Raw genomic sequence first — 21,666 nt, 5'->3', positions numbered from 1 at the left:
ATAGAAGTACTTTCTTTTCCCTAGCTGCTGCTGTTCCTTTCAGTGCAGATGGCAAAAAACTAAGCTCTGCTAAGCATTAGTTTTGCAGAAAGCACATTTTTCTCATATGTATAGATTATTAATGTGTGTTTATGGTAGTCTGGTTTAATGAAATACTTTCCAGCAATGTAAAAATAGATAATAGGAAGACACCATGGTAGGCTGTTCCTTCATGTGAGTACATAGGCAAAAACTGATGTATATGACTAATACAGTAATTTCCTGTGAACTCCTGGAGGTCTGTTTACAGTTGGAAACTTCTATTTCAGTGTCATTTCACTGGAAAAAGAATCAGATGAGTTTACTGATTTCTGCAGAATTCAGTGCTGCATTTCTCGGTTCACACTGGGTTGTTCTGATCCTCAAATTCTGAATACTTTCAGTGTTTCATTGGTTATTGTTGTACTTCTCTGTAAAAATGTGGAAGAGACATTCCAAGAGCAAGACAATAGCATCTTTCAGGAGTGTCCCAGACATCTGTTCATTAAAAATCCTTTCTTAGGATTTTTCCTCCTGAGAAGCTGAGAGGCCTCAGGAACAAAATGTAAACAATGATTATCTGCTGCTGTGGAATGCAACAGGTGCATCTGGGATTGACTCATGTGGTTGTTTCTAATTAATGGCCAATCACAGTCAGCTGGCTCAGAAAGAGAGTGTGAGGCAGCTGCCTTTGTTATCATTCTTTATTTTCTATTCTTAGCTAGCCTTCTGAGGAGAACTTTTTCTTCTATTCTTTTAGTGTAGTTTTAATGTAATATATATATTATATATATATATATATATATATATATATATATATATATATATATATATATATAATAAATCAAGCCTTCTGAGCATGGAGTCAACATTCTCATCTCTTCCCTCACCTGAAAACCCCTGTGAACACTGTCACACAGGAGAAACAAAACCTGCAAAATTTTGATCCAGTCATTTTGATCTTGTACACCAGTCTCTTTCTACATTCTTGTATTGTTTGGGAGATCCACAGGTAGCAGTGAGAGCAGCCGAAGGCCAGGCCATTTTAAAAGATGTTCTGTGATGGGTGTTGCATTTTGTTTCCATTGTAGTTCTGGTGCTGGAAATACCAATGTTTTACTGCTTTTCCTCTCCCTGCCCTGTGCACTAGGGCTGTGTGCTCTGCTTGTGGAGAGGAAATAAAGCCTTGAGGAAAGGCAGGTTGTGTTCCCTTTATCACCAGGTGCCAAGGGTGCATTTATCACCAGGCAGGGGAGCTTTGCTCTGTTAGTGAAGCCCTGGGGTGGAGGGGGTGTCTGGAGCAGGGGGGTAGGGCTGGAATGGAGTTTATTTAACACCCTGTGCCCTGCAGTTTGCATGGTAGGATCACCCCTGGGTCCCTGTTCCACTCCTGCAGAACTGTCAGAGGGCTTTGCTGGGGAGGATTAGGGACTGAGCAGAGTGTCTTTGCTTTTCCTCTCAAATCCTGTGCTTCCCTGCCCAAAGTATTTAAAAATACTGTGGCACTGGCTGGTGCTGCGTGAGATATGGATGATGCTACAAATGAGTACTCTCTGTTTCAGTATGGCTCCTGCTTCTTCTTTCAGTCACAGAAAATGTAGGTTTTTGATGCAAAAGGTCTGGGACTTCCCTCAAGATCAGTAACTACAGGCTTGAGTACTTTTCCAAAGACTGTACAGTGGCTGTGTAGTCCTACAAGCAGTACAAGCACAAGTCTTTGTCCTGTATTTCCACTGTATACCAATACTCATTCAATCCTTTTGACAGAAAAATTTGCATTCCAGTTTGACAAAGCTCAGCTGAATAAATAAATGTTTTGTGGCTAGCAGGATTAAGTTATTCTTCAGAGGATATAACAGAGCAGCTCTAGATCTAATTAGAGATGATGAAAGAAGTAAAGCAATAGAGGCTGAGTGCAGTATTCAGGAGTCTTGGCTAAAATAAATCATTAATGTCAGAGCAGAATGGCAGAAACCTCTGACACAAAACCTTGTCACAAATACATTATGAAGTGAAGCCAAATTATATATACTATATATATATACTATATAATAATAATATATATATATAGTATATATATTATATATACTATATATTATATATATATACTTACAAGTGCAAACGTATGTATTCAAATTGTTTTCATATTTCTTTAGAAGATAGTGTTTTTTTTTTTTTTTGTGGTGAGGGCTTGTTCAAGTATATAATGCTTTTGTCTTGTAAAATCACCATCAGTGTAAATGAGGAAAAATATGCTTCTAGTAGGGGTATAACTTAAAAGGGTGCTGAAATAGTGACAATGCCTTAATCAAAGGAAAGTTTGTTGAAAATACATCTGTTGATTAGTTTGCATAAGGGAGAACATAATTGCTTTGACTTTGCTTTGTCTCTTAGCAGAAGAAACTAACTGCTGTGGTATCTATTACACATAAAACTTCACATTAGAACTAGAACACAGAGAAATTGTGTTTGAAACTTTTGGGCACTTGGGATTAAGATGTTTGTTTTTGTAGCAGCGTTTGTTCTTGTGAATATTCTGTATTTCCCTTTTTGAATAGCAAGGCATTTTTTCCAGTAGCTTGTGTATCTCTGAGAGGCCTGCTGTTCTTGGGGAATCTTTAAACACAGTGTTTCCTTGCAAGTCTGTTCTGCCTCATCACCCTTGTACTCTGTGGCTGAAGTTTGGATTTGTCAGTGAAGAAATGTGGGATTCTGCTCTGAATCTGAGATCCATAAGTGACACTCAGGAAAATCTGTTATCCTCTGTATGCCTGGCCTTCTGCATTGGAAGCTGGAACTAAAGGTTGTTCCTCTTCCACAACCAAAAACCCCCCTGTTTATTAATAATGTACAGTACTACATTTCCAAGGTGCAAGTTAAAGGTATTAATTGTACACAAATGCAGCCTCGTGAGGGTACTGCTGTCACCTGCAGAGGAGTTTGTAAACAAGGTATGTGCATGTGGCTGACTTTTCTGTACTCTTCCTCTGCATGAATCTTGAAAGTGTTAAATATTTTTCTTTTTTTTTCTAGAAAGAAGTGCTTTTAAAAGTAAGTTATAGACAGCTTATTGCATAGGCAAATTCTCCCCTTGGGTTGTGCAGTCTGTGTTGTGTAACCATGCTATGGCTGAATTATTTACTTGATAGACAAAAGTAGCTCTTTTTAACAGAGCAAGGAAAATGAGTGGCTGTGGGACCCAGTGGGAGTGCTGGGAGCTGGGTAAGATAGGAGAACAATTTGTTGGCATCTCTAAGGTACATCTAAAGTAACTACATGGAACATCTAAAATAACTACAAAAGTCAAGCACCAAAAGATGTAGTAAATGAACTTGTTTGTAACATACAAAAAGAACTTTTTTAGTCATTCCCTCCCCCCCCCTTCCCAGTTTTGAGTTTCAATTTCTTGATTTAGTGACTATTCTTTTTCCTTAAAACCTTCTGTTGTTGGGCAGATGGATATTTCTAACACTTAGTCAAAAAGTTTTCATTAAAAAATTCCTATGAACAATCCTCCAAGGAGATGACAGAAACCCTGCATGATGTGTGGTGCCAAAATGAGTCACAGAGAGCAAAACTGCTGTGGTAGCTCAGTAATGCTGGCTCACATCTCACAAAACAAACAAACTTTATGTGAGTACCTATAGCTTCCCTGATGCTTTGGATAATTCCCTTTCATGGTGCAGTGGCTGTTCACTTCTTGGTCATTAAAAACATTTTATGCAGAACACCTGTAACAGAAATGCTCTGGTTTATCTTTGAATGGCTGAGTACTTAAATCTTTTTATTTTGGCTGCACAGTCATCTAAAACTTCCTTGCAAAATATGCTGGTTTCAGAAGCTTGATGGGATTGCTTATAGCAAAGAATTAAGTGCTGTGGGAATATTTCCTCACAGCTGGGAAGACACACAGAGGTTGGTGGGAGAAAGAGTTAGAGGAGGAAGGACATTTCTGGGTGGAATGTCCTTGCACATATGTTGTTTGTCATCTCCTAATTTCCATTTTAACTTATCACTTTCGGTGTTCTCTTACTTCTCATGCTCTTGCTGATAACATTTTTTTTGAGAGTTATTAAGCCAATGTATTTGGCAGGACCTAGAGGTGTGGGTAGGCTGTCTCCTGCCTAAATGAATCAGCTAGTTTATATATTTGCTGTTCTTTCCTTTTCAGCTTCAAAGGTCAAGATCAGGCAGGCATTGACAGCCTTTTGTGAATACACATTGATATCAGAAAATTATTTCCATTATCTTTTTCAAGGAATTTGTCTTTGATTTTGTGAAAAATCATTTAGGGAAGGAGACCTGTATTTTGCAAGTTTTTCTGCCTTTTGGAAAATTCTGTCTAGATATTTGCATGGAGTATGGACAGCTTCTCCCAAGTTAATTTGGTGTAGCTGAGTTACATAAAAAAGGACCAAAATTCATTTCTAAGTGTTCTGAACAGTGTGCCCTTTCCTAATGAGTATGCTTTTCTGTGCAGTCTGCAATCTGCTGTTGTCATTGCAGATTGCTGCATACAAATGCAGTCTGTTTCATCAGACAACAAATACCACATATGGTTCCTGAGGCACAGGTAGGGATTATTATCCAGTTGTGTTCAGTGTCCTGCAAACAGTCAGACTGCAAACTCTTTGCACCAGATCAGCCACTATTGAATAATCACTTGGCTTGTCTCAGCACAAGGGTTAGAAATTTGACTGTGTTCTAGTCTTGTTTGCTCTGAACTTGCACTCCCAGAAAGAGAATATTTTAATCTTTGAATTAAATCATAATGGTGTTAGATTTTAGGTTCCCTTTCCACCCCTATTCTCTTCTTGGTCTCTCCTTACCCATCCCTGGCTCACAGAGTGGATTTGTCTCTCATACTTAGCCCTTTAGGATTCTTTGTACTGCTTTCAATTGTTCTTTTTTCAAGACAGTGGTCAACCCTGTCATCCCTAGTTTCATAACTTGTACAGTTGGAAATGACTAGTGAAATTTATCTATTTTCTGTATAATGTATTCTAGAATTTTGCTTTTCCTCCTGTCTGTATTTTAGGAAGCAGTTTTGTTTAAGGACTGAGTAAAAGAGGACTTCACTGTTTCAGCTTTTGGAGCTACTTTGGTGTGATGTTTATGCTTGTGACATGGGTGCTTTTTCAGATTAAGGGATGTGCTTTGTTTCTGTATACTCAGGGTGGTATATAAAAAGTATTTCATTATCTTTGAGTTGTTACCTTTATGTCAGCACTGTTTGATGCAGAAAGTCAGCCATTAGAGTCTGTTCTTTCTCTTTTAGCTTTTGTTCTAGATACATGTCCTTTTTGTAACTTGTGCTTTCTTTTGTTCTGAACAGTTTTAAGAACTTTGATTTGGAAGACTCTCAGAAGTGTGCAGTAGACTGGTTGATGATTGGCCCATCTTCCAAGAGGGAGGAGTACAAAGTGTGTGGATCTTCCATACCTCCATCTTTCATCTCTGCAAGGGACCATGTGTGGATATTTTTTCACTCAGATGCATCAAGCTCAGGACAGGCTCAGGGATTTCGCCTTTCTTATATTAGAGGTAAAATCTTGGGGGTTTGTTGACTTCAATTCATACTCTCTCTGGCAAAACTTGCAAGACAGGAGTACTTTTTTCTGACAAGCATCTTGGGCCGTTGATGACTGTAAGGTATTGGTGTGGTAACTGATATTATTTACATGTGGCTTTTTAACTGTGTTGCTGAAGTGTACTGGCCTGACTAATTAGCTTGTGACATGCATGGTAGTAGATGTTGAAAAACGGTATCAGATTGTTCCAAAAGTTTTCAAACTGATTTTTGTTCCTCCTTGTCCTCTTTCACAGGAAAGATAGGTCAGTCTGCGTGCCAGTCAGATGAATTCCACTGTGCAAATGGGAAGTGTATTCCCAGTACCTGGAAGTGTAATTCCATGGATGAGTGTGGTGATAACTCAGATGAGAAGAATTGCACTGTTCCCCCAACAGACCCTCCATCCAGCATCTGCCCCTCAGGAATGTTCCAGTGCAGCACAGGGCACTCCACCAAATGCTTGCCAAATGAGCTGAGGTGTAATTCAGTTAAAGACTGTGGGGATGGTTCTGATGAAGATAATTGTCCTGATCTTTCCTGTGGCAAAAGGCTGGGGAATTTTTATGGATCTTTTGCTTCCCCAGACTTGTTCCGTGCAGACCACAGCAGGTCAGACCTTCGCTGCACGTGGTACGTGGACACGCAGGACAACCGGCACGTGCTGCTGCAGCTCGACCTGCAGCTGGGCTACAACGACTATGTGAAGGTGTATGATGGCATTGGAGAGAGAGGTGATAAATTAATGCAGACATTCTCACACCACAACAACAGGCACTCTGTGAGTGTGGAGTCGTCCAAGGGCCAGCTCACTGTCTCGTACCATGCCCGCTCCAAGAGCACTGGCCATGGATTCAATGCAACCTATCAGGTAAAAGGGTACTGCCTGCCTTGGGAGCACCCTTGTGGAAGTGATGAGGAGTGTTTCACAGATAAGCAGCATTGTGATGGCTGGTGGCATTGTCCCAATGGCAAGGATGAGGAGAACTGTCCTGCCTGCCAGAAGAATGAATACCCATGTGAAGGAAACAGTGGGCTTTGCTACTCAATACTTGACCGCTGTAATAACCAGAAGAACTGTCCAGATGGCTCAGATGAAAAAAACTGCTTTACTTGCCAGCCAGGAAATTTCCATTGTGGGACAAATCTGTGCATCTTTGAGACCTGGCGCTGTGATGGGCAAGAAGACTGCCAGGATGGAAGTGATGAGCGTAACTGCCTGGTGATTGTCCCCAGGAAGGTCATCACAGCTGCCCTCATTGGCAGTCTTGTGTGTGGCTTGCTGCTAGTCATAGCACTGGGTTGTGCATTTAAATTATATTCTCTGAGGACCAGGGAGTACAGGTAATTGTTTTGCTTTGTTGATGTTTTTATAGCTGTGGTAGTTTTTACTGTTTTGTCAAAAGGAAAAGAGAGGCAGTTCTTAACCAGAGAATTTGCAAAATGCTATGAAATCAAATCCAAGGACCTGGTGACAGCTAAATAGTTTTCACTGCATTAGGCTCAGAGAAGATTTCTGGAAGTAGTGAGTGGAAATAGCAGCTCTTCTGTGGTCTGTGAGAAGTACATGGTTATTGTGCAGTATGGCAGAATCTGTTTGTGACCTCATCTGCCTTTTCCTTCTCATCCCCTTGCAACAAACCCCTTGCCCCTGCCAAAAACTGAATGCTGAACTGCTTCAGTGAAGTCTTCACTGAATCTGAACAGCCATTCATCCCTCCCCAAATACTCCAGGTCTCAGTTCTGCTTAAAGCAATGTCCTGCTCTGATGGGGCCTATTCTCAGTGGGTGTTGTCCATGGTATAAGCTGTGCCCCTTTCCCCTGGTTCTGTGTGCCTCATTCTGGGTGTAGTGTGTGTTTCTTTGCCTGGGAGAAGTGGGTTCTGCCTTGCAGGATTCATAAGGGACTTTCTGGTTCCCATCTCCTCACCTGCATCAGCCCTGTGCTGTGCTGCTAACACTGTGTTTTTAAACAGTGTGCTTTACATTCTCTCTTGATCAAATCTGCATGATTAAGGACCTGCAAAAGAGCTGCTGTGCTAAGGTGGGAACTTCAGTGCCTCTGTTCTGGCAGGACTGGCAAACCTCTCTGCACTGCAAGCTGCCCTGTTGTGTGATTGTTTCCAGTTCTTAATGTCTTTTCCAAAATAACCTTTGGGCCCTAGCTGAACAAGTTACTGCTGTTACTGGCACAACAATTACTGGCCACTTGAAAAAATTTCAGTTGCCACTGTGTCCAACCTGAGACTGCACTAGAGAGTTTGCTAGTTTGATTAATTCATGTTTATACCCTGTAGTCTTCATCCTTTTGTTTATTTTTGTATCCTGATAAGATTTTCATGTGGTTTTACTCCTAGCATGAGCCCTTTGGCAGTGCTTTTATATAGTAGATATTTTTGCCCCTGACAAAGGAGAGGAATGATGAGGAGGACTCCATCTTATCAGAAGGCTAATAAATTACTTTATTATACTGTATTATTCTGTACTATATTGCATTACATCTAAACTGAACCTGCCAAGCACCCGTGACTGTCAGCTGACAGTCCTGACACACCTGGATCCAATTGGTCAGTGAATCCAAACACTCACCCCAGAATCCAATTATCAATTCCCTTCAGGTAAACAATCTTCTACAATGCATTCCACTTGTGAACAACACAAGAGCAGTAAATGAGATAAGAATTGTTTTTTCTTTCTCTGAGGGTCAGAGAACATGAAACCCAGAAATATTATTGGGAAGAATCGTGCTTTGCTTTTCTCTGGGAAGAGAAACGTGGCAACATTTTTATACATTAGTGTGAGGGAGGCAGGACAAGCTGTTACTGTGTTCCATGTTTTCTGTGTGTTCTGTTGAGTTCCATGTTTTCTGTGTGGTTCTGGTGTGTTCCATTGTGTTCCATGTTTTCTGTGTGTTCCGTTGTGCTCCATGTTTTCTGTGTGGTTCTGCTGTGCTCCATGTTTTCTGTGTGTTCTGTTGAGTTCCATGTTTTCTGTGTGTTCTGTTGTGTTCCATGCTTTCTGTGTGGTTCTGTTCCATGTTTTCTGTGTGGTTCTGTTGTGTTCCATGTTTTCTGTGTGGTTCTGTTGTGTTCCATTGTGTTCCATGTTTTCTGTGTGTTCCATTGTGTTCCATGTTTTCTGTGTGTTCCATTGGGTTCCATGTTTTCTGTGTGTTCCATTGGGTTCCATGTTTTCTGTGTGTTCCATTGGGTTCCATGTTTTCTGTGTGTTCTGTTGAGTTCCATGTTTTCTGTGTGTTCCATTGGGTTCCATGTTTTCTGTGTGTTCTGTTGAGTTCCATGTTTTCTGTGTGTTCTGTTGTGTTCCATGCTTTCTGTGTGTTCTGTTGTGTTCCATGCTTTCTGTGTGTTCTGTTGTGTTCCATGCTTTCTGTGTGTTCTGTTCCATGTTTTCTGTGTGTTCCGTTGTGTTCCATGCTTTCTGTGTGTTCTGTTCCATGTTTTCTGTGTGTTCTGTTGTGTTCCATGTTTTCTGTGTGTTCCGTTGTGCTCCATGTTTTCTGTGTGTCCTGTTGTGCTCCATGTTTTCTGTGTGTTCTGTTGTGTTCCATGCTTTCTGTGTGTTCTGTTCCATGTTTTCTGTGTGTCCTGTTGTGCTCCATGTTTTCTGTGTGTTCTGTTGTGCTCCATGCTTTCTGTGTGTTCTGTTCCAGAGCCTTTGAGACTCAGATGACGCGGCTGGAGGCAGAGTTTGTGCGGAGGGAAGCTCCACCTTCCTATGGCCAGCTGATTGCACAAGGACTCATCCCCCCTGTGGAAGACTTTCCTGTCTACAATGCATCACAAGTATGCAGACAATTTATATTTCAGCAGCCAAACTGCTATAAATTAGATACAATCAATCTGGAACTGTATTTCAGTGGCTAATTATATGGAAGTAATATAAAAATGTGTATGTGTTACATGGAGCTGAAGAGCCACAGATCTTGCTGTGGGTAGTTTTGAACACATTTATATATATTTTTAATATATATTTTGAACATATTTTGAATGTATTTGTTGGGAAGCAGCAGTGAGATAATCACTTTTGCTGTACACCAAGACAGAATGAATAGAGACAGAGAGAAAGGTCACAAAGTAGATAGAAGAAAAAGGCTTTTCAAGCTGAAAGTGTAAATACACCTGAAATGATAAGAAAATAAAGTCTCTATAGCAGGATTTTTGGAAAATTGTTAATTTTCCAAAGTGATTGGTTTTCATTTATAGGTAAATTACACTGGCAAGCCACTAAGTCATTCTGAAAACTCCTTTATGGTTCAGAAGTACCCATCTGAGATACAGTTCCTAATGTGATAAAGCACTTGTAGTTTGTTACTCCAGTGGGAAATTAACATCCTGGGCAGATAAGCAGAGCTGAAACTCATAAAGGAAACACTGTAAGGAACAGAATTTGTGGCTGCTCTTCCCTGGTAGTGTTCAAGGCCAGGCTGGATGGGGCATTGACCAGCCTGGTCTAGTGGGAGATGTTCACAGCAGGGAATTTGGAATTAGATGATCTTTAAGGTCCCTTGCAAGCTAAACCATTCTATAAATCTATGAGAGTCTTTTGGTACAGGCAGAGCTGTCTTTGGTTACAGTATGCAGGGAATGGTTGGCATCTGACTCCATTGATTGAGAAAGCTGAACTTATTAATAACTTATAACTAATAAATTATTAGTTATTATATTAAATAATAACTGCTTTATTAAACTATATTCTATTACATTAATACTATATTATATTAAAGAGATACTATACTACAAAGAATACTAAAGAAGAACCTGTGACTGTCTCAAGACAACCAGAACACAGCTTTGTGTGATTGGTTATGGTTAATTAATATAAACAACCATCCCCAGAATCCAATTACCAAATTCCTTCAGGTAAAGAATCTCCATAACATATTCCACATGTGCGAAAACAACAGGAGCAGCAAGTAGGGATAAGAATTGTTTTCTCTTCTTCTCTCTGAGCTTCTCCAGGAGAAAATATGGGAGAGAGAGTGATCTCTCGCTGTTGAGAGAATGTGAATGCCACATTTGGTGTTCTCCAATAGTTTGTTAGATAATACACATTTAAGAAGCAAGCACAGGGATGGAGTCTGAGTACTGTGGCAAAGTGGAGATATTCACGGGGAGAGGAGGGTGTAGCAGTCTCTGCAGTGCTGTGCAATGCCGGTCTCTCCTGTGTGTTGCAGGCCTCGGTGCTGCAGAACATCCGCACGGCCATGCGCAGGCAGATGCGGCGCCACTCCTCACGGCGCGGCTCGTCCCGCCGGCGCCTGGGCCGGCTCTGGAGCAGGCTGTTCCACAGGCCCCGGGCGAGAGGACAGATCCCCCTGCTGACTCCTGCCCGCACCTCCCAGACCACGCTGGGCGATGGCATCATCAGCAGTGCTGCTGGGACTGCTCGGAGCCCTCCCCCTTCCCCAGCAGCACCCGGCTCCGAGGCCAGCGGCCAGGCCAGGGGCCCACAAGAAGCTGGATGTAGCAGCCTGCAGCCAGAGACTGAAATCACAGAGCCGTCGCCTTCCAGCACCTTCCAGCCAAATACTTGCACAGCAGCACATGCAGAGCCTGAGGCTGGACACACCAATAAATCTTTAAGTGCTGACTCTGACCGAGAGCTTAAGCAGTGCAGTAAAGCAGATACAGGAAAGGCTTTCAGAGATCCTTTATCTGAAAGTGTTACAGAAACGATCCATGGAGGGTCAGTATCCAGGAGGACTGTCCCAGAGGACAGTAGTTTAAGTGGAAGTCATCCACTGAGTGAAGATCCATGTAGATTACCCTTAAAAAAGTGGGAGTCTGGTTATCCAGACAGCCCTATGAATGTTCATATCCAAGTGAATGGACAAAACCAATGTTGCCCTAACTCACACCAGGAGGAGCCTTTGGGTGTTCATGCAGCTTGTTGCCATTCTGTGGAAGTGCCAATGTTACAGTCATCTACTTCCCTCTCTGAGAACAATACCAGTGATGATGAATCTTTACTTGTTTGCTAATAAAAATTTTTGTTTTGTCCATGTAAATCTTGTAGCTTCATTGTTTCTGTGGCAGTGCACTTCGATGGTAGGTGGTATGTCTGTGCTCCCAACTTGCTCACTAAAAATGAGTGTGCTTTAATGCCACAGAGAGTGCAGTCAGGGCTAAATGGGACACGTTTATGTCACTGTTGCTATTCCTGAAACTGCAATGGGGCAGAAGTAGGCCAGTGTGTGAGTTAGGGGCTGGGAGAACAGCAATGTGTCACTGCAGTTTGGAGGCATCTCATCCTCTGGTATTTCTTTTGTACTTTTACTCACTCTGCATTCAGTGTTTCTTTGCCTTTCAGTGGTCTTATTGAACTAGAGAACTCTGCTGGAACCTGGGGCAGACACCAGTCATTGTAACTCTGAGTACTAAGCTACAAATAACATTGTCTTTTTAGGCATAATAATTTAATTAAAATTTAAATAATTTTAATTAAAATGCTTAGGAGGAATTAAAATCCCTTTCTCTCTTATGGAAACTGCTCACTTCTTTTGCTCCCTTCAGGAATGTTTTGATGGCCATATGAACCTTAAAGCATCCACTAAATCCACATTTTCTGTGTGGAATACCCAGAATGAAAGCAGGTGTCTTAGCTACTAAAGCTTTGTAAGGAGAATGTAGCAGTGTTCAGTGTGAGTGGAGTGCATTGAATCTTAGTTGCAGCAATATTTCTTTCTGGCATTGTCATGTGTTGCATTTTCTTCATGGTGATGTTGGGAGTTGCAGAATTGTTTCCTCCCTCTCTACCCTTTGTCCTCTCCTCCCTTGTGTTTTTCTGAGTATGCTGGTACCACTTTGAGAGTGCCTGAAGGACCCTGAGGCTTTCCAGCTCCTTGGGGCTGCACTGAGAAGTGCTGAGCCCTTGGTCAGGATCAGACTTCTGGTTTATTTTGAAATTAAATCTGTCTCACACGTTGCTTGTAAATCTGCTACTTAAGTGCAGATGTATAAGCCAGTAATTTTATTTATCGTTTGTTTTTAGAGAATGTTATTTTGCTTTTTTTATTTTTGTTTTTTTTTTTTTTTTTTCCTTTGAAGAACTGAAATACATCAGTGCCATTTTTAAAGCTGACACTTTGTAGATTGTATACACTTAAATGTAAACTGGTGCCTTTTTGGCTTTTAGAGTGTTATTAGAAGTAATTAAGTTATTTACCTGTAAGAAGGTGGCATTGCATAACAAGGAGTCCCTGCAGAATGGCAGAACTCTGCTGGGTGATGGCTTGGTCCTGTTGTGGTGGCCAGACTGTCCCTGCTCTGACAAGAGCTCTTCAGTTTCCCCCTGACACAGTGACACACAAAAATGCTTTTTAAAGGAGGTCACCAGGAGGTTGATGCTGCTGCTCTGTAAATATCTGAGTGCTCCAAAACCTCTTTGTTGTTGTGGGAATTCAGGTTGTGCAGAGTTATTAACTGAACCTGTGAAATTTGGCATCTGTGGGCCTGAGTTGTGCTGCTCACAGGACTTTACTGGCTGTAGAGGCAGACTTCTGCAGTGAACAATTTACATCAAAGTGTCACAGATTTTTTCCTTTAAATGGGCTATATTTTGCCCTGGATCTTTCACTAGGACTCTTTGAGAGACTCCCTTGAAAAAAACAAGGAATAGGACTTTTCCTACTAAAATGTAATACAGAAGAATTAAATAGAAGTGATTTTTTTTCCTCTTCTATTGCAAATTGGTTTCATACTGTGCATTCCAGAGTTAGAAGATTCAAATTCTTGAGGGCATTAATCCCAGGAAGGGCTTATGGCAAAATGCATAACAAGAGTTGTAGTTGCATTAAATAAATACTGCTCAGTATTTATTAAGATATTATATATAATACATTAAGACTATACTAATAGAATATAGAGAGAGGTTTGCAGAGCTGCTAGCTAAGCTAAGAATAGAAAGAAAAGAATCCCAAACAAAGTTGTGTCCAGGGACTCAGTCCCCTAGCTTGCACTGGTGATTGGCCCTTAATGATAAACATAGGAAATGAACCAATCAAGGTGTCCCTGTTGCATTCCACAGCAGCTGATAATAATTGTTTACCTTCTCTTCGGAGGCCTCTGGCCTCCCAAAGACACAGAAATCCAAAAGAAAGGATTTCTGTGGAGAAATGTCTGCGACAGAATTGTTCTTCCCTCTTCAGATTCTGGCTCTTTAATCCCTGCTGGCTGCAGGGATTAAATTGTTACCAAGGCTGAGGTGAGTGGTGGAGGTTTTAATTTTATTTCCTTTCATTCTATGTGTTCCCTGCTTTATGATGCTCTCTGGATCTCCCTCCCTTCTATACCTGTGTCTTACCGTAGGACTTTAAGACAAATTTGGTTTTGGCCTTTCAGCATCTTCTTACTTACTTTCTAATCCTCCTTCTTGGATTTTCCTTTCCATTTTCCAAGTGCAGAAGTTTCTCATTGAAGATAGAGCCCTGGTGAGAGGTGTCAAGGACCAAGGACAAGAGATTTAAAACCCAGAGTTTGGTTTGCCTGTACTCACAGCTGGGAGTGGAGAGAAGACACAACTCACTGAACTCTAAGGCTTCAGGAAAAGACAAATTCTAAGCAAAGTTTACCTACATTTTTCTTTCAATATCTCTCATAGAACTCCTCAGCAGGTGAATAACTGTGAGCAATTTCTGGTTTGGTTCTTGGTACAAAGGGGCTGGAAACCAAATGATTTTTTCAAAGTAAGTGAAACATGAGAAATCCCTTGACAAAGGCCTCTGCATATGAAGTGTGGGACAGCATGTCTGTTGAGGGCTAGTTGGTTGTTCATGCGTTGTCTTTTCTTTGAAGGTGAATTATTTTGTTTAACTCAGTTCTCAGTACATTTCTCTCACAGCATTAGCCTGTTTGGAGCTGGGCTGTGGCTGTGGCTCTGTCCTGGGCCCTCAGCCCACCCCAGCCCACCCCAGGCAAAGGTGGCCTCCCTTGGTGCTACCAGCCCCTGTCCTGAGGCTGGCAGCTGCACCAGAGGTTGTTCATATGTTGTGTTTCCTTTGAAGGTGAATTATTTTGTCTAACTCAGCTCTCAGCACATTTCTCTCACAGCATTAGCCTGTTTGGAGCTGGGCTGTGACTCTGTCCTGGGCCCTCAGCCCACCCCAGGCAAAGGTGGCCTCCCTTGGTGCCACCAGCCCCTGTCCTGAGGCTGGCAGCTGCACCAGGCCTTGTGCTTTCACAGTGATGGAGGGTGGCAAAGGAAATCTGCTCTTGTGGTTTTTACATTTTAGTTAAATAGTTTGCTCTGTCTCATCCCTCAGAAATGTAGGGTTTATTGCAGGCCTGTGATCCTCCTCTGAAGCCTCGTGGATCTGTAATGCCATTGGCCCAAGGTTTATTCCGTGCCCATTTCGAATCTCTCTGGTAAACTGTGAGGGGAGACCACAGATCCTCTCTTGGCCCTCCTCTCTCTTGGCCCTTTTCTCCCCAGGCTCTCCCTCTGTCCCCCACGTCCCTCCCGTTCCTCCCTTCTCCTTCAGGAACCCTGCTGCTCCCAGGGTGGGACCCCAATAAACCCTCAGCTGATGAGCCCCCTCAGGAGCCGTGTGGAGTCTCCTCTCCTTGCCTGCTGCTACCAGCGAACACACAGCCCCCCAGGGACCCCTCAATCCAACTGCAACCTGCTCTGAGTGGTTTTGGATACATCTTTTGGAAAGGTGCTTCCAAGTCTAATGTATTATTAAATACACAGGGACTCCTGTGTCCTTAAGTGGAGGAAGGCTCTGGACTGAAACAGAGCTCTGAACCCAATCCCCACATGGGCCTGTTCCTTCAGAGCTTGGTTCCATGTTCCTTGTGGGTCCCTCCCAACTCAGAATATTCAGTGAGTCTCATCCCTCGATCCTTCTGAGATCAAACTCTTCTGGTTTATGTACTAGTGTGAATGGAAGACAATAAATTCCTTTATCAAGTTTTTGAAAACACATGAGGGTGGCCAGGCCAGCAGAAGCTCTGCCTCATTCTCCCTGTTCTTCCCAACTGTGACCATCCAGCTCCTGGAATTTTATCTTCTCCACTTCTGTCTTGCAAAGCATGTAGCACAGTGATGATATATCTGTTGCCACTGTTTTCAGTCCTGTGATAAATCAGGTAAGAATAATCCAATCAATTTTTTACTGACTTTGCCTTAGGCTGACTTACAGGTGATACTCCCCAGAGTATTTTCTGCATTACACCCCCTAGTATTTTATGCTATATAAATATATAGGCTTACATAGTATTGCATTGCTATTCAAGCTTTATTTTAACTCCTTTCTGTTGGAAGCAGCTTGCCTTTCTGTATCAAGTATCACAGAAGTCTCAACATGCTGGTAGTGTCAGCTGCTTCAAGGCTTTTTGTTCAGTGGGCTTTAAAATACCAGTAATTATGTCTCCTTTGGGGCTAGTTGCTTTGTCTTTAGGAAAAATCTCTCTCATATGGATTGAGTGTGCTGCTAAATTTCATTTAGCATATGAATTTAAATTTCTAATTCTGTACATTGATTTCTGTGCTTAGAAATTCTGCACATTAGGCATTAACCTTTGCAAAGGCTTTAATGTATGTGATGGTGGGAGCAGAGATGAAGCTGTTCCTAAAAATGAAACATTGTGGAACACTTTTTAGGGATTGGCATGTAATTCAAAGATGAAGTCTAGTAAATCAGCCTGTTTTAAATTAAGCCTTCTGGTTTAAGGCCAAATGTTGTTACTTTTAAAGCATGTCAGTATAACCAGGGAAAACTTGAGCCAAACTCAATTAACAATTAGGAGGAAATTTGTTCTTTAATTTTGCTTTTGATTTCCTTATATAACAGCCAAGAAAAGCCTTGGTAGCTGTTTCAGCATTACTACTATTACTATTATTAATATTTTCTCATTACCATACAGACTTGTCTCAAGAGCTGCAAAGTTTCATTGCTGGCTGATTTACATGTCTTAATTGTTTAAACAAACAAAAATAAACCCATGCCAAAACTTAGCAGTTCTGTAAGCAATCAGTATTTCTGATGCTGTAGTACATGTAGTTTTCCCACTAACTAGTAAAGGTATTGAAAGAATTAATCTGTTGGAAATTATACCTCAGAAAGTAGATTTTGAGCTATGGAAAAGGAGAATTAATCATGAGAGCCTCTGATATTAGTTAAAGGTTCAGGAGCTGCTTAGCCACAGGGAGGTCTGTTCTGAACTTTTCTTTTAAAAGCAAGCTGAATATTTATGATTCCCATTAACAAACAATATATTCATGCTATTATTGAAAATGTGGAATCTTTCTTTACATGTGCGGATATATATACACAAACCACACCTTTTTTCTAGCTAAATATGTATTTTAATCTCTTACAGTTAACAGCTTTATACAGAGAGAAGAATGTAAACTGTGTTTCTTTTTAGTGTCTACCCTCTGAAAGATGGAGATGAATAGAATTTTAATATATAGATATAGATATTATTATTATTTTATTACAAAAGTATTTCTGAATAATTAACTAAGATAATAAATCCACAATTTTTGTGCCAGGGCCATGGAAAGATACTTTTAAAATTACATTCAGATGGCTGTTACCAAGGCTACCGAATGTGATAGGTTTTGTTTTCAAATACTGTGAAAGAACAGTAGCTCACTCAGTGCTGTTCTCACATTTTGCATTTTTAGAAGATTCCCTGGTGTGAAAGTGGCCATACTGCTACAGTAACAAATCTCCATATATTTATTAAGTGCATGATTTTTTTTTTCCCCTAGTGTATGGCACAAATAAAATATGCAAAACACTTTCTGAGGAGCATCTGATGTGTGAGTGATACTTGGCTGAGCCCAGCTGGAGAGGGGAATTGGTCTCTGGAGCAGTGTGACAGCACCTGACACCTGTCAAGAGACAGGAGCAGTGTCAGGGTCCTCTCCTGTGCTTCCCTTGAGCTCCATGCTGAGCCTGCTGCAAACTTCTGCATTCTCCATCCTCCCCAGCTGGCACCTGGAGCAGGCTGAGCTCCCTGCAGGAGCCCTGTCCCATCAGGGATGCAGGAACCCCCTCCATCTCTACATCAGGGCTTCAAAACTGAGACACTTGGGATTTACATCACTGCAAAACTGAGACACTTGGGATTTACATCACTGCAAAACTGAGATACTTGGGATTTACATCACTGCAAAACTGAGACACTTGGGATTTACATCACTGCAAAACTGAGACACTTGGGATTTACATCACTGCAAAACTGAGACACTTGGGATTAGATCTCTTCAAAACTGAGACACCTGAGATTTAGATCTCTGCAAAACTGACACTTGGGATTTAGATCACTGCAAAACTGGGACATTTGAAATTTAGATCACTACAAACCTGAGACACTTGATTTAGATCACTGCAAAACTGAGACATTTGAGATTTAGATCACTACAAACCTGAGACACTTGGGATTTAGATCACTGCAAAACTGAGAATCTTGAGGTTTAGATCACTGGAAAACTGACATACTTGAGATTTAGATCTTTACAAAAAGGAGATACCTGAGATTTAGATCACTGCAAAGCTGAGCTACCTGAGGTTTAGATCACTGCAAAGCTGAGATATCTGAGGTTTAGATCACCACAAAGCTGAGCTACTTGAGATTTAGACCTCTGCAAAGCTGAGATACTTGGGATTTAGATCACTGTAAAGCTGAGCTACCTGAGATGTGGATCACTACTCTGTACCTTTTTCCTGTGTCCCAGAATGATGCTGCAGGGTGCAGGGGTTGTTGGTGCTTTCACTCTGCAGTCTGTGCTCAGTGCAGCCCTGGCTGTGCTGCTCTCTGGAGCTGGGCTGGGGGTGCTGTGCTGCTCCAGGTGCATGGAGGGCTGATCCTTTGGGTTGTACCTTCCTGGGCACTCACCCCACTCAGGGACAGCAACAGGTCTGCTTGTGCTCTCTTGATTGCTGTGCTTTGATTTTGTGTGGGGAGCTGCCCTAGTTTTGAAATGCCTAAATTTGTGTGTCTCTGGTGGACCCTCATGGTGACTAAAATCAGTATTCCAGAGCTGTGTCTGTGCTGCTTTCCCCTGCTGAGCAAGAATGCTGCCAGAAAAAAAAAACAACCAAAAAACAAACAAACCAACCAGCTCCTTATTTTACATTTTATTTTTTTCTTTTTTTTTCTTTTTTTTTTTTTTTTTTCTTAGGGAATAACTAAAAGCTACAGAGGCCATAAAGGATGTAGCTCATTTTATGGGCTTCACTACTGATGCTCTAAAACAATTTTTTTTCCAGAAAAACTTTTTTTTTTTTTCAAAAATCAGCATGTAAACAAGAAGCCACTTCAGCCTCAAAGGCCACGCTGGTGTGATTTCCTCACTGCTGTGTCGCTCACCAGCCTCCAGGAGTGGGAGGAGGAGGAGTGGGAGTGCTCTTCCTCTGCACTTCCACACTGAGGGTACACCACAAAACACAGCTTCTGCCCCCAGCACGTCAGGGACTCTGCAGGGAGCAAATCACCAGCGTTAGTGGGGTTAATGGGGGCTTCTAAACAAAAATGGGATGCTGGAGCAAAGCCCTGAAGGCAGGAGCTGCACAGCCCTCCAGCCCTTCTCCCTCCAGCCCAGTCTGCAGAGTGCTCCTGAATCGGGGAAAATGAAGGTGGGACAGCTCTAGGGACACCTTTAGGGACAGCTCTAGGGACACCCCTCCCCAGCCCCTCACAGAGCTGCCAGTGCTGCCCATGGCATGGGCTGGGGATGGGATGGGGATGGGATGGCAGCCAGCCCTCCTGGCCCTGTGTCAGCCCAGCAGCAGTGACCACTGGCCAGGGGGAGCTGCTGGCAGTGCAGCCAAGTGCAGCTGACAGAAACCCTCCAGAGGGCTGCAGTGTGCTTGTTTGAGAGTCCTCACCAGCAAAGTGATTAAAAACCAAGCACAACCAAAACATAAAAGACTGTTCGCAGTTTCAATTTTATATGAGGAGTAATGTAAGTCTTTGTAAGAAACATTTGAGTATGAGATAGCTCATCATGTCACCAGGGCTTGGTGCACAGGGGGAGGAGGCAGGGCAAAACAAACTCTTCAGTTCCTTGGTGAGTGTCCATTTAGTCTCTGTGTGTGTAAAGTGTATTTGCTGGGACAGGCTGCTGTGAGCAAGCTGAGTGCATGGGCACAGAGGCATGAGAGGAGTTAAATGTACCCAGGAGTGTGCAAAATAGCTGCCCAAAGCAAAGCAGTGGCTGGCCAGCCTGTGCCCAGGGGCTGCCATGGCTGGGAGGGGTGGCCAGGCTCCTGAGGCAGCTCCCTGGCTGGGAGGCACACAGTGCTGCCTTACCTATTAGCCTATTTACACACTTTGGTTTATTTCTCCAGTAGACTCCCAGGAAGAACACTGGCACTCCAGTTAGAATGATAATGAGTCCAACCCCACAGACAATGGGCTCGGAGTAGAGGCTGAAGACCAGCAGGAATGCCCAGAAGGCCAGGTAAGTGATGGGGATGAGGAGGTTCACCTGCCAGGAGAGAGCAGAGCAGAGCAGCACTGTGCAGAGCAGCAGCAGGGGCTGGGTGGCTCTGGGGGCTGCAGGCAGAGCAGGCTCCAGCCCCCCAGGCTGTGCCCCCATCCCTCCACCACTGTTCCCCTCTCTGCCCATCCCAAGCAGCTCACAAGAGATGTGCCTGTGAACCCTTCTGTTACACTAATGGCACTTTGGGATATGGTCTGAGAGGTGTCCCCACCCCACCCATTGCAACCAAGAGATTGAGCTCTGACAGTGTCACCTTGATAGGTCTGAAGATTTTGGGTTTCCTCCAGCGTAGAACAATCAGGCCAATAATTGTCACTCCATAGCAGAGGTAGTTAATGAAGGACACGTAGTTGATCAGTGTGTAGGTGTCTCCAACAAGCATGATGATGAGTGTGGCCAAACACTGCAACGAGAGGAGCACAGCCTTCTTCAGCCATTACTAGAGAAAGTAGCTTAAAAACAACAAAACCAAGCAAAAATTCCATTAAAGCATGAAAAATCCTTTCTTTGTGGCACCTGCTGGGCATGTGCTGCTTCCTGGGGCTCTGTTCCTTATCCCAGAGCTGTGCCACCAGGACTGGGGCTAAGTGGGTATTTGGGGTGATTTGGGGCATGCTGAAGCCAGAGGCTAGAGGGTCTCTATAAAAATACCCTGTGCTGGCAGAGGTGTCTCTGCTGCCCATAGGCAGGCAGGGCTGGGAAGGCTGGCAAAGCTCCCACTCCACCTTTTTCTGTGAGGTGTTTTAACCTTGTGGTGAGGACTCCAGGTGAAAGGGTTTTGTAGACTTTACATGCTGTGTTTCAGGCACTGTGTTGTTGCTCTGTATTTTATAAAGAATTAGAGGTTTGCCCTTTCTCCTGCTGGCTCATGTCACAGCTAATCAGCATCATGAATCTTATGAGCATTACAATTGTTTAGAAACTGGCAGATGGATGGTGGACATTTCCATGCTTTTGCTTGCTTTTTGAACTCTATGTCTGCCTAATGCTGATAGGGAATTGATTTCCACCTTTTTTGCTTTTATATTCTCTCTATATTCTGTACACATACAATACTATTCTAGTATTCATAGCAAAAATACTATTCTAGTATTTTTACCTACTCTCTTGGAAAGACAAAATAAATTCCCCTGTGGCTCCAATCTGGGGGTCCAAGTTTAGATTTTCTGGGAAGCCAAGGCATAAATCAGCTCTCCAAGACACATTTTCATTAACACAGTTTAGTTCCTGTCTAATTTGGGGGGGGGGGGGGGGGATTGAAAGGATTGAAGGGGAATTATCTCATTATTTATGCCTCTAATTGGGGTTACTTGTCAGTTATGCTAATTACCTGAACATATAGAAATTGTATGCACTTTAAACATAAACTGTGCATCGTTGTTGCTTTCCACCAAGTTGTGCACCTAATGATCCTTGTAAAGGTAACTTCTCTTTAGCACCTGTGTCTAGCTTGTGATTTTAGGACCAGCAAAAAGGCATCAATACTGTAAACCCAGGAGAGCTGAGCTGGGGGCCAGGGCACTGCTCCTTGAGCCCCCCACCCACTCTGGTACCCCAGGGGCTGAGCACTCACCTGCACAAAATACCAACCCAGTGAA

At 42.6% G+C, this 21,666-nt stretch overlaps 2 protein-coding genes across 4 annotated transcripts in view; one reads left to right on the top strand and one right to left on the bottom strand.

Moving 5' to 3' along the window:
* The window catches only part of LRP3 (LDL receptor related protein 3), a 29,558-nt gene extending 17,940 nt beyond the window's left edge, over positions 1-11,618 (top strand). For both annotated transcript variants that reach the window (XM_063167650.1, XM_063167651.1), the window contains exons 4-7: positions 5,354-5,562; positions 5,845-6,931; positions 9,261-9,393; positions 10,785-11,618. In XM_063167650.1, the coding sequence (XP_063023720.1) occupies positions 5,354-5,562; positions 5,845-6,931; positions 9,261-9,393; positions 10,785-11,591 (2,236 nt within the window). In that variant the 3' untranslated portion in view covers positions 11,592-11,618. The remainder of the gene's footprint in view (positions 1-5,353; positions 5,563-5,844; positions 6,932-9,260; positions 9,394-10,784) is intronic.
* Positions 11,619-18,747: 7,129 nt separating this feature from the next.
* Positions 18,748-21,666, bottom strand: part of SLC7A10 (solute carrier family 7 member 10) — a 41,005-nt gene continuing 38,086 nt past the window's right edge. For both annotated transcript variants that reach the window (XM_063167652.1, XM_063167653.1), the window contains 3 exons: positions 20,322-20,471; positions 19,876-20,053; positions 18,748-19,040 (listed from right to left, as the gene is read on the bottom strand). In XM_063167652.1, the coding sequence (XP_063023722.1) occupies positions 18,889-19,040; positions 19,876-20,053; positions 20,322-20,471 (480 nt within the window). In that variant the 3' untranslated portion in view covers positions 18,748-18,888. The remainder of the gene's footprint in view (positions 19,041-19,875; positions 20,054-20,321; positions 20,472-21,666) is intronic.

This window comes from Melospiza melodia, chromosome 13 (assembly GCF_035770615.1).
Source record: "Melospiza melodia melodia isolate bMelMel2 chromosome 13, bMelMel2.pri, whole genome shotgun sequence".
Classification (NCBI taxonomy): Eukaryota; Metazoa; Chordata; class Aves; order Passeriformes; family Passerellidae; genus Melospiza; species Melospiza melodia.
This window is presented reverse-complemented; position numbering and strand designations above follow the sequence as displayed.